The sequence below is a fragment of the Balaenoptera acutorostrata genome, chromosome 3 (assembly GCF_949987535.1).
Source record: "Balaenoptera acutorostrata chromosome 3, mBalAcu1.1, whole genome shotgun sequence".
NCBI classification, from domain to species: domain Eukaryota; kingdom Metazoa; phylum Chordata; class Mammalia; order Artiodactyla; family Balaenopteridae; genus Balaenoptera; species Balaenoptera acutorostrata.
In genome coordinates this window covers 71650205-71665963 of record NC_080066.1, presented here as the reverse complement: position 1 = coordinate 71665963, position 15759 = coordinate 71650205, and the positions used below count along the sequence as shown (strand labels likewise).

The following is a 15759-nucleotide window of genomic DNA, read 5'->3' as shown; positions in this document are numbered from 1 at the left end:
TTGTCTGACTCTAAGTTTATACACCTGCTAAATTCCACCAGACTAGGCTGGATGCTGCGCACCTCTAACAGAGAGGCTGCAAACTATTTAACTTCCTTGGGCCTGGTGGCTCTGTGACATAATTCTGGCAAGTGATAGTAAAGTGGTAGTTTTTGAGGGTTTCTGGGAAAACGTCTGCTTTCCTGGTAAAGGAGATAGATGTGGCTGGCACTCCCCTTGCCCATTCTTTCTGCCTTGCACAGATAGGTGGTGCCTGAAGTTGCCAGCAGCTGTATTATAATCATGGTTAGGTTCAGAGATCTGATGTAAAGCCCCTGAACCAACATCTTGGGCAATTGTTTACCTTTGAATTTCGTGAGAAAAGAAGCCCTCAACTTGTTTAAGCCACTGTTAAGTCATATTTTCTGAACCTTAAAACTGAAAGAATTCTGAGCTGATTTACTAGCCCTTTTTTAGGTCTTTGAACATGCTATAATCCCTTCCTACTATACAGCCTTTACATATTGCTTCCCGCTGCTTGGAATGCTCCCTTTCAATTTTTCCTTTGGAACCCCTATCCTCATTTGTTTTCTACTCACCCTTCAGATCTAAGCTCAGAAACCATATTATCAAGGAAGCCTTTCCTGACCAATGTCCCTCTAAACCCAGGACAGGTTACATATTCTCATGGCAACTTACAGCCCTTCTTTTTTTTTTTTTTTTTTTCTTTCTAATTTATTTATTTTATTTATTTATTTTTGGCTGCATTGGGTCTTCGTTGCTGTGCGTGGGCTTTCTCTAGTTGTGGCGAGTGGGGGCTACTCTTCACTGCGGTGTGCGGGCTTCTCATTGCAGTGGCTTTTCTTGTTGCGGAGCATGGGCTCTAGGCGCACAGGCTTCAGTAGTTGTGGCACGTGGGCTCAGTTGTTGTGGTTTCCGGGCTCTACAGAGCAGGCACGGTAGTTGTGGCGCACGGGCTTAGTTGGTCTGCGGCATGTGGGATCTTCCCGGACCAGGGCTCGAACCCGTGTCCCCTGCATTGGCAGGCGGATTCTTAACCACTGCACCACCAGGGAAGCCCTTACAGCCCTTCTTGCCAGTATTTAATATCAGGGTGTTTTTACATTTACTTGATTATTTGATTAATGTTTTCCCAGCCCTCCCATGTACTTCTCTATGGAGGCAGGGACCATGTTTATTTTTGTTCTTTACCATATCCTCAGTAGCACCTGGCATATGGTAGCAGGTATAGTAGGAGCTCAGAAAATAATCGCTGAATGAATATTGTCTGCTGGGAAACAACTGCAGCCAAGAGACCAACCCAGAATATAACATAGTATAATATATTATAATATGACATGTTACAGCTAAATGTGGTAGCTAAAGGTAAAAAGTTAAAGCACACTAAAAGCAGAATAAGGCTTAAAAAAACATTTCAGAGTATGTTTTCATACTTCAGAGCATGTTTCATTTCAGAGTAAATTGTCTTGTGATTGAATTCTCAGTAATTCAATATATATTTATCAAAATGTTAAAATTCCCAAGATAACCATGAAGTAACCATAGGATGATGATTTTATTTCAATTACCAACCAAACATTAAAACATTTCTTTGGGGGCTTCCCTGGTGGCGCAGTGGTTGAGAATCTGCCTGCTAACGCAGGGGACACGGGTTCGAGCCCTGGTCTGGGAAGATCCCATATGCCGCGGAGCAACTAGGCCCGTGAGCCACAACTACTGAGCCTGCGCGTCTGGAGCCTGTGCTCCGCAACAAGAGAGGCCACGATAGTGAGAGGCCCGCGCACCGCGATGAAGAGTGGACCCGCTTGCCGCAACTAGAGAAAGCCCTCGCACAGAAACGAAGACCCAACACAGCCAATAAATAAATAAATAAATAAATAAATAAATAAATAAAAATCAGTTAAAAAAAAAAAACATTTCTTTGGTTATTCCACTCCCACATCTTTTAGAAGCTGTCATTTATTTATATAATGATATAAATAAAATATACATATACTGTACTGCAAAACATGAAGAAACTTGAAAGGTGTTTTGAATCCTAGCAAGTACTAGTATGTGAGAAAAAAGTTACAGAAAAGTAAGTATTCCTATAAATCCCACATATAGTCTTTGGTAGTAGTGATAAACCCAGAGTACTTAACAGATGGGAAAGTTTTCAAGTCAAAAATGTTAAGGATAAACTAACAACTCTAGTTCATACCTAGGAAACCTATTATATGCTTTAAAAAATTGGCTTGTTAAGCACAGAGGGCAATCAAAAGCCAGATGCTGAGTCAGATGCTTATTACTATGACAAAATGTCAGAATCAAAGGATGGTTTACAATCATATGAAAACAGAAAGTTCATAAAAGCAGATCTTAAGCAAACAGCAAGCATGAATAGACAGTAACGAAAGAACAAGAAAGCAAAGACTACCAAAGGCCAGTTATTAAGAGTTATAATTAGACAATGATTAGGAAGGACTAAATGATTGTGAAGCAATTACATTATACCAATGTAAAAATTTTAATGTTTAAGTTATAACAATTATCTAACAAGGAAATGCGAAGAAAGACAGTTATAGATCATTTAACTTTTTTTTTGATAGCTAGAACAGGGGTCGGCAAACTTTTTCTGTCATGGGCCAGAAAGTAAATATTTTAGGCTCTGCAGGCCATACAGCCTCTGTGGCAACTCCACAGCTCTGCCAACGTAGTGCCAAAGCAGCCATAGACAATATGTAAGTGAATGAGCTGGGTGTGTGACAATCAACCTTTGTTTATGAACACTGAACTTTCGTATAATTTTCAGGTGTCACAAAATATTTTTCTTCTTTTGATTTTTTACCATTTAAAAATGTAAAAAAACATTCTTAGCTTGTGGGCCTGTACAAAAACCAGGCTGCAGGCCTGGTTTGGCCCATGGGCCACAGTTTGCCTACCCCTGAGTTAGAGGTATATCTAACTATGCTGCAGAAAAACAAACATCATTGCAGCAGCAGGGCCCTTTATAGAGAGATTTCAGCCCTGACAGCAAAAGTCCTTCAGTGTTTGTTTAGATTATAATGATGCAGAACTGAGCTAATACAAAAATAAAATAATGTAATTATGAAATCAGACTATTAACACTAGAAACTCTGAATCTTATGTCTGTTTAGTGCCCCCCAAAACAGTCTGATGAAAAACTTTTGAGTCCAGGTATTATCCCAGATCCTAAAATGACTTTTCCATTAACTAGCTGAGAACTTATGGGACCTGCCAATAGTCCGACTATGCCTGAATTTTCTCATCTTTGAAAGAGTGCTAATACCCCCTCTCACTAATATAAGCACTGCTGTAATAATAAATGAAAAATAGTATATAAAAAGTGCTTTGAAAAGAAAAAATATTAGGTATTGCTATTTAAACTACCTGAAGGACTATCCTTTCACCTCTGAAAAAACAGGAACAATACGAAGACTAAGGAACTCTATGCTTCATTTAAAAATTGGCGAGGTGTCTGGTACCCTCAGATTGATCATCTCACTTGCTCCCCACTTCCCCCTTCCCAAAACTCACCACAGCCCAAACTCAAAAGGTAGCTTGTAGGTATGTCCCTTTACTTTGTTACAATAAAAGCTTGAACAAACTATATTATAAAATACAGAATTTAAGCTTCTAAACTATACCATGAGAGGCTGCACAAGTATACCAAAAAACCAAAACCAAAACCAAAACAAAACAAAAAAACGAAAAATGAAAAAATCCCTGGAGAATTAAGACTTAAAAAAATATATTCACTAGAAATACAGATACAAGTTATTCTGCACATACAGACATATACCATTCAACTTACCTGTGCTTTCTCCTGACGTTTTATCAGCACTGTTATTTGTAGCACTGAGGCGAACTATACTGGAAGAACTTTGATAATTGAGCTTAGGAAGACAATCAGCACTTCCCTTTGCACTCTCGCTCTCTGACACTGTAAAGATTAAAATGCAACTGTTAAGATGAAATCTATATACATCAGAGGAGCCATAAAGAGAAGTAGCTTTTAGTTCTAAATACTTCTACTGGAAAATACGTGATGAGAAAATATTGAACACCTCTATATCTATATTTGTCAATCACATATAAGTGATACCATTCATTCAAGTCCTCAAGGTGTGTATCAAACAACTAAGTACTGGTCACGCATGAGGTCTATGCATACATTTTATATTTCTTCTTTGGTTGTGAAACACTGCTTTTGATGGGGGGAGGTAAGCAGGAAAAATATAAGTCACAGACCATTAATAAAAAGCATTAAATAAAAATATTGTTAAGCACCAGAAAAGAGCCACTGTTTGAAGAAATATATATTTCTGCTACAAGAATAGTATTTGATTGGAGGGTGTTTTGCCACTGAGACTACAAACTTCACACATGAAGTACTTGTACATTGGAATATTAGGTGGTGTAGAGGGCTTATAATGGGAGGAAATAGGAGTAACAATGGGAAAATGAAACATAAAATTAGTACTTTTACACTTAAAGTCACTCGACTTTTCTATTAATGTAAGCTCACAGTTTTATACAATATCAACTTAGTACCTACAGGAACTAGAATCACTCCCTTTCTTATCTTTTTCTTCTTGAATGTCCTCAGTAGATGTATCCCCTCTTCTAACTTCATCCTTAGATAGTGAATTATATCCAAGGTCAGACTGGCCACCTGGAAAAAGAAAAAGACAAAAAACCCTATGCTGTTTATCATAAACTTCTTTAGTAAGAAGAACTGGAATTAGAAGCAACACATTGGTGTTTAGATTTACTCATAGAAATTTTTCTGGATAACTTCCAGTTGAAAGCATTATTTTGTTAGCTCCTCCCCATCTCTATTAACATAAGAAAGGGATGATCACAAAATAACTTATTTTTAGTTTCACAATGTAGTCAACAGTAATTATGTATGTTCACACTACTATCTGGGCTCCAAAAGACACAGACAAACCATACATTCTTTATACAAGTCCATGACCTTTCTAGGTGAAGGTCTGAGATCCAACTAAGCAACGGAGAAGAAAAATCTGCAGGGCACTCCTAACAAAACACTCACACACAGATCACTGGAGCCAAATGTCTAAATCATCTGACCAAAAAAATTGGTTTATTTAAATTTATTGATAGGTAGTTATTCTGAAAATTCAACTGAATAATTACTGAATTGCACATGAGTACAAATACATGGGAATGAGAAAAAAATCTAGTATTAAAGTTATTAAGAAAAGCAAACTTTGCATCAATATAAGAAAACTTCTAATACACTGTTCTGTTAAAGAGGCTCTCTGTAATTTTCAGCAAATTGTTTTCACTAGATTAGCATCAAAACATAAGGTTTTTTTTTTTTTTTTTTTTTTAAAACATAAGGTTTTGAATTCTAGTACTTTACCTTAGGAGACATGATTTTAAGTAAACCACTTAACCTTTTTGTTTGAATCTCAAGTTCCCAGATTTATAATATAAAAGGTTGTTATGATTATATGAGTATATGACTGCATAAAAAATGGTTTTATAAACTTGCAAAGAACTATCTAAAGAAATTGTATTAAGTATCATTAGGTATTTACTTTAATATTTTTGTTATCTTTTGAGTTTGGTATTTTTTCTAATCAGTTTCATCTCTATTTCCAAAGAAACTATAAATCACAAAATGTGAAGATAATCTTGATAAAATTCATGCTTTTATTATAAGGTTCTGCACTGCTTTAAGATGGCCTTTTTAAAGGCCACAGTCAAAAACAAAAGATGGATTTCTTCATTTTTAAGAGATAATGCCTAAGGATGACTACTACAACTCTGTGATTAAATTCACAACTGCATGAACAAGAAACAAAACCAGCCAAGGACGAACAACATATCAACACACATAGCTTATATTTATTACTCTTAAAAGTATGCATAAAAGGAGATAGACCAACATAATGTTAAAATTTGCAGAGATAGAAGCCTCCATATTTTATTATTAATGCTTGGATTTTTAAATTTAAAGTTTCTGTCCATTAATAGGTAGCTCTTATACTGTATTCAAAAGTCATGTCTAATTTTTATAATGTAATAATGAAATGGACAGAATTATTCAAATAATTTAGGTGTGTCAGTTTTAATAATACTTAGAGAAAGCTTAGGTACAAATCTTATATTTTAATGAAATTAAGTCATCTTCAGTGCTAGAATGTTACAAGTTTTATATATATTTAAAATTTTTCATTATAGCTTTTAATTTTAATACAGTTTAAGACTCGCAAGAAGTTGCAAAAATAATACAGTACAGAGAGTTCCTGTGTACCCTTTATCCAGCTTCCCTGAATGATAATATCTTACATGAAACATGGGACACTGTTAAATCTTGGAAATTGATGTTGATATGGTACTATTAACTCAGATCAGGGATCTAAGTTTCTTTTTTTAAAATCCTAACAACATTAAAAAAACTATAATAACATGTTCATAATACAAAGAAGAACTTATCCTAAGAAAATGATATGATAAAGAGACCTGTGTACTATCCAGAGTTAAATGGATTATCATGGACTAAACACTCGAATACTTTCTTAAACTTTCATTTCTATTCAAATAGAGAATGAATAAAATTGCATAGTTATTAAATACAATGTCATATGCCTACCATATAAAATTAAAAAGTGATAGTTACATATATCACTGAAAATTAAAATCTAAAAAAGACAGGCTAGCAAACCTAGTTTTTAAAATGTATTGTAATAAATGTATACATAAGCACACACAAACCTGTACTAGATCTATCATCAGAAGCATACACTTTGATTAAACCCGTATTAAAAGGTGCCTGCTCCACAGTGTGTGTCCCATGACCACTATCCATGCTGCCATGACTAACAGCATCCAGGTCACTGCCATCTGCTTAAGAACACAATTTGACAGCATTTTACTACTCACGGAGATACCAAAAATACATATTAGTTTGCTGCTCAAGTTAATAATCTACTAATACTGAACATGACAAGCGTCACATAATTAGCAAAATACAACTATAACAAAGAATCCTATTGTGAATTATTAACGAATACTAAAACAAGACCACCAAAGGTTGAAAATTTAACAGTTACAAGAAAATAAGTAAAATTTGGTGTTTTTTTAAATGGGAAGAACACTCTAATATTAGAATTTGCTTAATGGCAATAAAAACTAGAAAACATTCAATATTTTGAAACTAATTAAAATTTCTAAAAAGTGGAAATTGTAACTAGTCAATTAATTTTAAAGAAAAAGTACAACATATACATCCCTTAAAAACCTCTAATTACCTGAGAGAGTTGTTTGCGATAAATGTGCGTGTTTCTTTAAAGCTCTTTTGAACTGTGCTACTCCTAAAACAACGTTTCTCACTTTTGTCCAAAGAAAATAGCCACTACGACTCCTTGAAGGCCAGGTACTTTCCAGAACAGCCTATTCATTTGACAAAATAAAATAATTAGTAAAATAATTTTTATAAATGAACACCCACTGGCTTTAGAGTTAATTTAAAGAATAAGTAGATTGTATAATCCAAAATATCAATAGAACAACAAAAATCTTACTTCCAATTTACAAAATATATTTTAGATACTCTAAAATAAATACCAAATAACCCCTGCATCATTTATTTCTGCCATTAAACTAAGGTTGTAAAATCACAAAAGTTAGACTCTTTCTCCATTAAGTCAAAATAATTACCTTATTATAATAACCATAAGTTATGGCATTGGGGTCAATACCAGCTTTCTGCATTTCAAACAGCACTCGAACTGCAAGCACTGGCTGATCATACTGTCCACAGAGCTGCATAAGAATGCGGTAGCACACCTGGAACACAGTAATTTCGAAAGTGTACAGAATCAAAATATCTATGTACATAAATCTGGAATAAAATAATGCATTTTAAAGGATAATTGTTACCTCATCAGGTGGATCCATCTTCTTTGACTGCATTTTTTTAAGCACATCATAGGCTGTTTTCAGAGCCCTGACTTTTGAATGACATACTTTCACATAAGCTGGGAGACAAATAAACCACAGCCCGTAACAGTGACGCAGTAGACACCTAGACCACATCTGAGGAATGGAAGAGTACCTCTTGGCAATTTTATGGGCTGATTTAATTTCCTAGAAAAAATGCAAGGACCTTGTTAATAAATTTGCACACTTAAGCATCCTTATCCTTAACTGAAGGCTGAACAAGTACAACTCACATGCTTTTACAATGTTTCCCTAACAAAATCTGTCTATAATTAATATATATTCAAGTCTCTGCTTTAATCTGTATTATACAATATGTAAAATAATGTTCTAGGACAAGAGAACTGGTTAATTTTTTGAAGTCAGATTACTCTAAATTTTCTTCAGAATGCTTCAGGGAGCATAAATGATCTACTAATAGTTATATATGGGGTAGTAAAGTATATTAAGGAGGAAGAGTGTCAAATTTATTTTTGTTCTAATACTTGATTACATGAAGAATACAAAATCATCAAAGCACCTGTTTTGTTCTTCTGAACATGGGAGAAGGGCTACTAGGACTACTTGATTTTGAAGGCAATTTGCTCTTTCGTGTTTGTAGAAATCCTTCAGGTCTCTCAAATAAATTGTTCCTAAGAACTGGAAATCCATTATAGCTGTTTTTGAAAAGGAAAAAAAAAAAAATCTCAAGCACACATAGATGATCATACTGGTTACAAGCTAAAAAAAAATTATGACCAATAACTTAACTTATTTTAACTTATTAACTTATTTTAACTATCTTTCTCCATCAGACTATGATATATATAATCAACAAATGTTCATGCTAATGTTGCTTTTCTTACTATAATAATAAAAATGTAATAGCCAAATACAGATTCAAGTATATATTTTGGAGGGAAAAAAGTGAAATACATTTAAATTTTGCTGAACTTGACACCAAACTACAAAGTAACTCAAAAAAACTTTGTAAGTTAGTATTCATGTAAATAAATAGCAAACATATCAGATAGTACGGGTAAAAGGCCCACCAAATCATACTCTTTCACACAGGACAGTTATTAATATCATTGTTTGGATTAACATATTACTGTAGAGCCTTCCTCTTAAAAAAATGCAAATAACATAAGTCAACCAGGACAACCTATTACATTATCATGAATGGATTTATCTGGTTAGGTAAGCTGATTCAGGGCCTCATTTATGAGAAAGAAAATTGAAGAGGTTGGAGAAGAGGAACAAAGATTAGAATAGGCAACTCTATGAGGAGGTGGGCCTAATTTGGGTGCTAGAGCAGAGTGTTTGGGGCATTTAAAAGGTAGCAGCAGCTGGGAAAACGACATGCTAAAACGACAGAAGAAGCCCCTGAGGAGAAAACTTACCCTACTTTAGAATATTCTTAAAGGCATATAAATAGTTTTAATTAACTAAGAAGAAAACTAACTATAATAAAAGATAAACTATATCTATTATACATTATTATAGGAAAATCCAGTAGAATAAGAAAATATTAGTAATGACTGAATGTTAAGTAGGAATAAAATAGCAATGAAGCTCAGGAAAACTATGTCCCCTAAGAAAATTCACTGTATGTACATGGTGTGATAATAAGACCATTCTGTGTATCTTATGGAAACTTATTGTCTTATCATTTTATACAGACAATGTAAGTATATGAGTTACCTCCTGCTAACAGGATCCACTGTGCCCATTAAAGACACTTAAGGTTTTTTCCAATGATGGGTATGATTACACCAAAATTATATTAGTAGTCTCAAGGAAAAAAAAAATGATTTAGATTCTTTAAAAAATGGGAACTTTTTAAGCTAAGTAATTTTCTTATTAAAGGACTAAATCTAAAGGTAAATTTTAAATTAAAAAGTCAAAACCAGGGGCTTCCCTGGTGGCGCAGTGGTTGAGAATCTGCCTGCTAATGCAGGGGACACGGGTTCGAGCCCTGGTCTGGGAAGATCCCACATGCCGCGGAGCAGCTGGGCCCGTGAGCCACAATTGCTGAGCCTGCGCGTCTGGAGCCTGTGCCCCGCGACGGGAGGGGCCGCGATAGAGAAAGGCCCGCGCACCGCGATGAAGAGCGGTCCCCGCACCGCGATGAAGAGTGGCCCCCGCTTGCCGCAACTGGAGAAAGCCCTCGCACGAACCGAAGACCGAACACAGCCAAAAATAAATAAATAAATAAATAAATAAATAAGAAAATCCTTTAAAAAAAAAAAAAAAAAAAGTCAAAACCAAACCACAAAAAGAAAAACAAACTATATTAGTGAAATATACCAAAAGAAGTCTTAGAAGTATATAATGTATGAAAGAGATAAAAGAAATGAGATCTTGTTTAGAAAGAAAAAGAAGAAAGAGAAATTATGAGAAATATTTTAAATGTCTTTGAGAAAAGGCAGACTTCTAAAAATTGATATAAGCAATATCATCAATATATAAAAATTAAGGGTAGGAATCAGGTGGCTTATGAATTAATCAACATTCACAAACATCTGTTACACCACTTTTTCATCTGTAAAAAGAAGAATTCAATCCAAGTTATAAATGAGGATGTCCTGAAAAATCCCTTTTCAATGAAAATAACAAACTGTGACTTAATGAATAATAGATGTGAAATGGTTTTAGAATCTTTAAATAAGAAATTATTATTGAAGAATTTAAAAAATCTAAAAGGAAATGCCATTTTAATGGTATACTAGAAACTACCTCTAGTTATAACAAATGTTATATATAATATATATCTGTGTGTATATATATAAATACATATCTAGATATACAGATGTATAATAAATCTACCTCTATCATAACCCTATCACTGCGCTCAGAGTTTTTCTTTCCCACTAGACTTGAAAACGAGACCAGTGGATCATTCAAGTCTATACCAAGCACTTAGCACAGTACCTGATCAAATTTCCTAAATTAACAATGACCAATCCCAATAGTTCGGAATTTCCTTGACTTTATAAAACTCATGGAAAAATTAAAAGCCTAAAAAAATCATATCATCCAAATCAAGGCCACAAATATCGACTCTAAATTAGATTTAATCCTTTTTTAAAAAATTGAAGTATAGTTGGTAATCCTTTTGTAAACCAAGGTTACATTAACCAGCCTGTGTTGGGGGAGGGGATGAAAGTGAGGAAACCAGCCTTAGGGAGAAACAAAAATAAAAATTCTGTAATAAAAATGCTGCATTTTGGTGGGGTGGGCCCTAACTTCTTAATCAACATTTATGAGAACATATACTTATGCAGATATAGAGAGCTTCTTAAGTCTATAGAATGCAAAATTATATATTTTTTCTTTTTATACCTCAAAACTTAGTAATGGATGTGGGATAAGCTTGCTTACCACCTAAAAATTAGGGATCTGTAAAGTTTGGATTTTTGAAAATACCACAGTCCTTAGAAAGCTACGTCACAGATGATGGATTGCTTCTCTCTTTCAATCTCAAACATTCTGCCTCTTGAATACCTGTACTGTAAAGGGGGTTCTTCACCATTGGGTAGATGGGGGATCTCAGGTGGTGTTACAAAAACAGTATGTTCACTTTTGAAAGATTCATCCAGTTCTATAAGTCGCACTTCACCACTCTTGTCCATATCCACCTGAAGGAGTTTAAAAAGCATACATTAAAAAAATACATTCGCCAGACAAGTGTTTGTCTATAGGGGAATGGTTAAATAAACCATTTACACAACTGGATACTAAGGAATTATTTTTTTTTAAAAAAAGTATGAGCAAGTTCTCTACGTAGCACTATAAAAAGCTCTCCAGGATAATTAAGTGAAAATAATAAGATGCAGGACATTGTATATAGTATACTATCTTTTAAGTAAGAAAGAGGGAAAATTTTTTTAAATTAAAAAAAAAAAGAAAGAGGGAAAAATAAGAACACATATTCATTTTTTGCTTGTAGTCACATAAAGGAATACTTAAAAAAAAAAAAAAAAGGGAATCCCCTGGTGGTCCAGTGGTTAGGACGCTGCGCTTCCACTGCAGGGGGCGCAGGTTTGATCCCTGGTCGGGAACTAAGATCCTGCATGCCACACAGCAGCGTGGCCAAAAATAGGAAAAAAAAAAAAAAAAAAAGTAATTATCTATTTGGCTAAGAGGAGATGAAGGGAGTGGACAAGAATGGGACACGGGGCTTCCCTGGTGGTGCAGTGGTTGAGAATCTGCCTGCCAATGCAGGGGACATGGGTTCGAGCCCTGGTCTGGGAAGATCCCACATGCCGCGGAGCAACTAGGCCCGTGAGCCACAATTACTGAGCCTGCGCATCTGGAGGCTGTGGTCCGCAACAAGAGAGGCCACGATAGTGAGAGGCCCGCGCACCGTGATGAAGAGTGGCCCCCACTTGCCACAACCGGAGAAAGCCCTCGCACAGAAACGAAGACCCAACACAGCCATAAATAAATAAATAAATAAAATTAAAAAAAAAAAAAAAAAGAATGGGACAGGACCAGATTTCCCAATATATACCTTTTAATGTTATTTTTGCATTTTGAATAATGAAAATTTATTCAAGAAATACTATTTTTAAAAATATTATATTAACATATAATAATATTAAAACGTACGTGTGTGTGTGTTGAGAATACTGGGTTCTGTCTTTGATTTCTACTAAATATAACGAATTTCCCTAAGTTCTTCCAGCATTTGTAGAAGCACATTTGAATTAAATTCTAGTCACATCAATATTTAAAGCATTTTAGTAGTACTATTTCCCCTAGATACTCTATGGTAAGGTAATAGTCATAAAAAATAAAAACTTCATAGAATCTAAACTTCCCAAAAGGCACTCATAAACTAAAGAGCACAACACTGACATTAATTTAAACCAGATGTCAAACACATGACAAAATATAACCCACAGAACTTTTCCAGGTTAGACAGAATTAATGTCACATACCAGCCAGGAATAAATGGGAAAACAAGAATTATTAACAAGTTAAATCTTAAGATAAGGATTTAGGGCAGAGTATACCAAAAAAGGACAGGGACAGCTTTAAAGTTTTTCTAACTTTTAGGAAGAGTTGATACATTCAGAGTCTTCTTTTATAAATTGTTGTTTACAATTTCACAGCATTACATGCTGTAATCTCTAGTATTAAAGAATGTTTTTAATGGTGTATCCAGACATTTTAGACAACAATTAAGGCGTGTTTCAGAATTATAATTAATGACAGGAGAAAATGTTCACAAAATAATGATAAATGAAAAAATCAGACTACTAAATAATATAAATGTGTGTGTGTGTATACACACACACAGAGTGTGCTTCTAATTTTCTTAAGAGTGTGCATATATCTGTTATATAGATATATTTCTGGGTGTGCACACTTTCTTTCATACACACAGATGCGCATACACATCTGTTATCAAAATGTTACCTATGGGTGATGGTATTACTGGCAATTAATTTTCTTTATATTGTTATTTGCTTTCCAATTAAAAATAATGAATATTATTTTTATTTGCTTTTTAAAAATTACAAAAGTAATAAATGCTCAGAATAAAAATTTAAACAAGGCAGACTATATTGCTTTTAGAATAAGCACTTATTTCAATTCTGTTGAAGGATATTTGAAAGTTAATCAGTATAAAAGAAGGTGCCTTTCTTTTTAGCCTGTCAAAAAGACTTTAATATGGTAAAACTAGCAATGATACAACAAATATAGTAAGTTGGATAATCACAAACCCTGCTGGTACTCAAAACTGGTACAGTCTTTTTTAGAAAGCAAGATGTGTTTAAACGTTACTCTTTCTTAGAATAAGTTCTAAGAAAATAACCTAACATGAAAAAAAGCTATCAGTATGAAAGATGTTTTTTTTGCAGGACTGCAATAGCAATAAATTGGAAGTCATCTGCATGTCAAAAAATAGGTAAATGAATAACGGATGATACATAGATGAAATATACAATCATTCAAAATGAAAAGAGTGAAGGTTATGCAGACTCCTGGTTGAACAAGACAAATTAAACACAACAATTTACCTTCAATCCTTCCTGAAATCTCACCAAAATGAGAGTAAGGAGATTAAAAAACAACGACAATGACAAAATGAACTGGAGAGAAGACAACAGCAGAGCTGAGTTCAAAACATTTTAGAAGCTGCAAAGTAGATTGATGAGACCTGTGAAAGCTGAAAGCCACATATCTGGCACTGGTGAGGGGATAGAGGAGAACACCCAAATAGTCAGCCGTTTTGCTCAACGGAGCACCAGAAAGGTCAGGAATGAAAAGCATGATGCCCCTGAAGATGGGAGGGCAAGTGGGGTTGAATTGGGAGAATTAGTTAAATCCTGCATTTAAGAACTCCTAGATCCCTTGCCCAACCCAGTATAGTTAGGCCACTACCTCTCCGCAACATGGCATAAGACTAGGTTGGGTCTTTCTGAGTGAAGAACCAGAGGGACTTTAGACTTGAGGACGCTGGGCAGAGCTGAGGAAGATGAAGAAGGTTAATAAAAACAGGTGAAGTGAGTGAGTAAAAGCCTACATGTGACAACAAGTGGAAAATCTTAGTTACCTTCCCCACGCAGCTCTGAGAATACTTGCAGTCAGGCTTATGTACTCCAGGCTTGAGACTGGAGATACCTCCTGGGGAAACTACGTAGCCTAAAAGAAAAGAACTGCAGACACTGATCAAACAGGGACTCTAATGAAATAGTTGAGTTCCTTTATGATCATCAGTCTCATACCTAAGGAAGCTCCAAGCCCCACCCTCCCAGAAAGAGCTCTAATGAGTTCTCTGTGCCTCACACTTGACAACGAATACCAACCAAAGATCACACAAAAAACCAATAACTTGAAATAGAATAAAGTAAACAAATATTAAAAGGTAATTTAGAAGAAGCAGAGACAATGCAAGGGGGAAAGAAACCTTCAAAATAACTAAAATGAATAAGCCTACACCCATGAAACAAGAAGATGCTATAAGCAAGGAGCACTCAGGGACTTCCCTGGTTAAGTGGTTAAGACTCTGCGCTCCCAATGCAGGGGGCCTGGGTTCAATCCCTGGTCAGGGAACTAGATCCCACATGCATGCCGCAACTAAGGAGCCCGCCTGCCACAACTAAGGAGCCCACCTGCCACAACTAAGACCTGGTGCAACCAAATTAATAAATAAATAAAATAAAAATAAATATCTACAAAGAAAGAAAAAAAAGAAAGGAACATTCAGAGAATGAAAAGGAGCTATGGAAATTACAAACATGATAGCAGAGGTAAAATGTATACTATAATGGATGAAAGATAAAATTGAAGAAATCTCCCAGAAAATGGAGATGAATGACAGAGAGGCAGAAAATGGGATGGGGAAAAAAAAAAAAGAAAATTAAGCAGATCAGGCCAGGAGGGCCAATATACAAATATGTATTTCAGAACCAGAGAACAGAGAAAGTGGAGGAAAGAAAAAGAAAGAAAAAAATGCAAGAAAATTCCCCACAATTTGAAGGCCATGAGTCCATAGATTAAAAGGGCCTACAAGTGTCCAATTCAGAGATGAAAAGAAGGCTGACACCAGGCATATCCTTGTGATTTCAGAATATCAGGGATCTTAAATGCTTCCAGACAGAAAAAGAGATTAGGCACAGAAGATCAGAAATCAAGATACTGTTAGACTAGATGTTATTCTCAACAATAACAATCCAGAAGACAATGCAGTAATGACTTGACTTTACATCCGACCGAATTAGCATTCAAGTATTAAGGCAGAATAATGAAATTTGCAGACAGGCAGGGCATCAAAAAATGTATCTCCCA

General features: G+C 35.0%; 1 protein-coding gene across 7 annotated transcripts in view; it reads right to left on the bottom strand.

Moving 5' to 3' along the window:
* Positions 1 to 15759, bottom strand: part of DENND4A (DENN domain containing 4A) — a 132333-nt gene that overhangs the window by 33924 nt on the left and 82650 nt on the right. For 3 of the 7 annotated variants that reach the window (XM_057543210.1, XM_057543208.1, XM_057543212.1), the window contains exons 15-22: positions 11464 to 11597; positions 8498 to 8633; positions 7918 to 8124; positions 7696 to 7824; positions 7287 to 7428; positions 6751 to 6882; positions 4559 to 4675; positions 3815 to 3943 (exon numbers count right to left, since the gene is read on the bottom strand). In XM_057543210.1, the coding sequence (XP_057399193.1) occupies positions 3815 to 3943; positions 4559 to 4675; positions 6751 to 6882; positions 7287 to 7428; positions 7696 to 7824; positions 7918 to 8124; positions 8498 to 8633; positions 11464 to 11597 (1126 nt within the window). The remainder of the gene's footprint in view (positions 1 to 3814; positions 3944 to 4558; positions 4676 to 6750; positions 6883 to 7286; positions 7429 to 7695; positions 7825 to 7917; positions 8125 to 8497; positions 8634 to 11463; positions 11598 to 15759) is intronic. The other 4 variants (XM_057543211.1, XM_057543213.1, XM_057543214.1 and 1 more) reach the window with 2 other exon arrangements.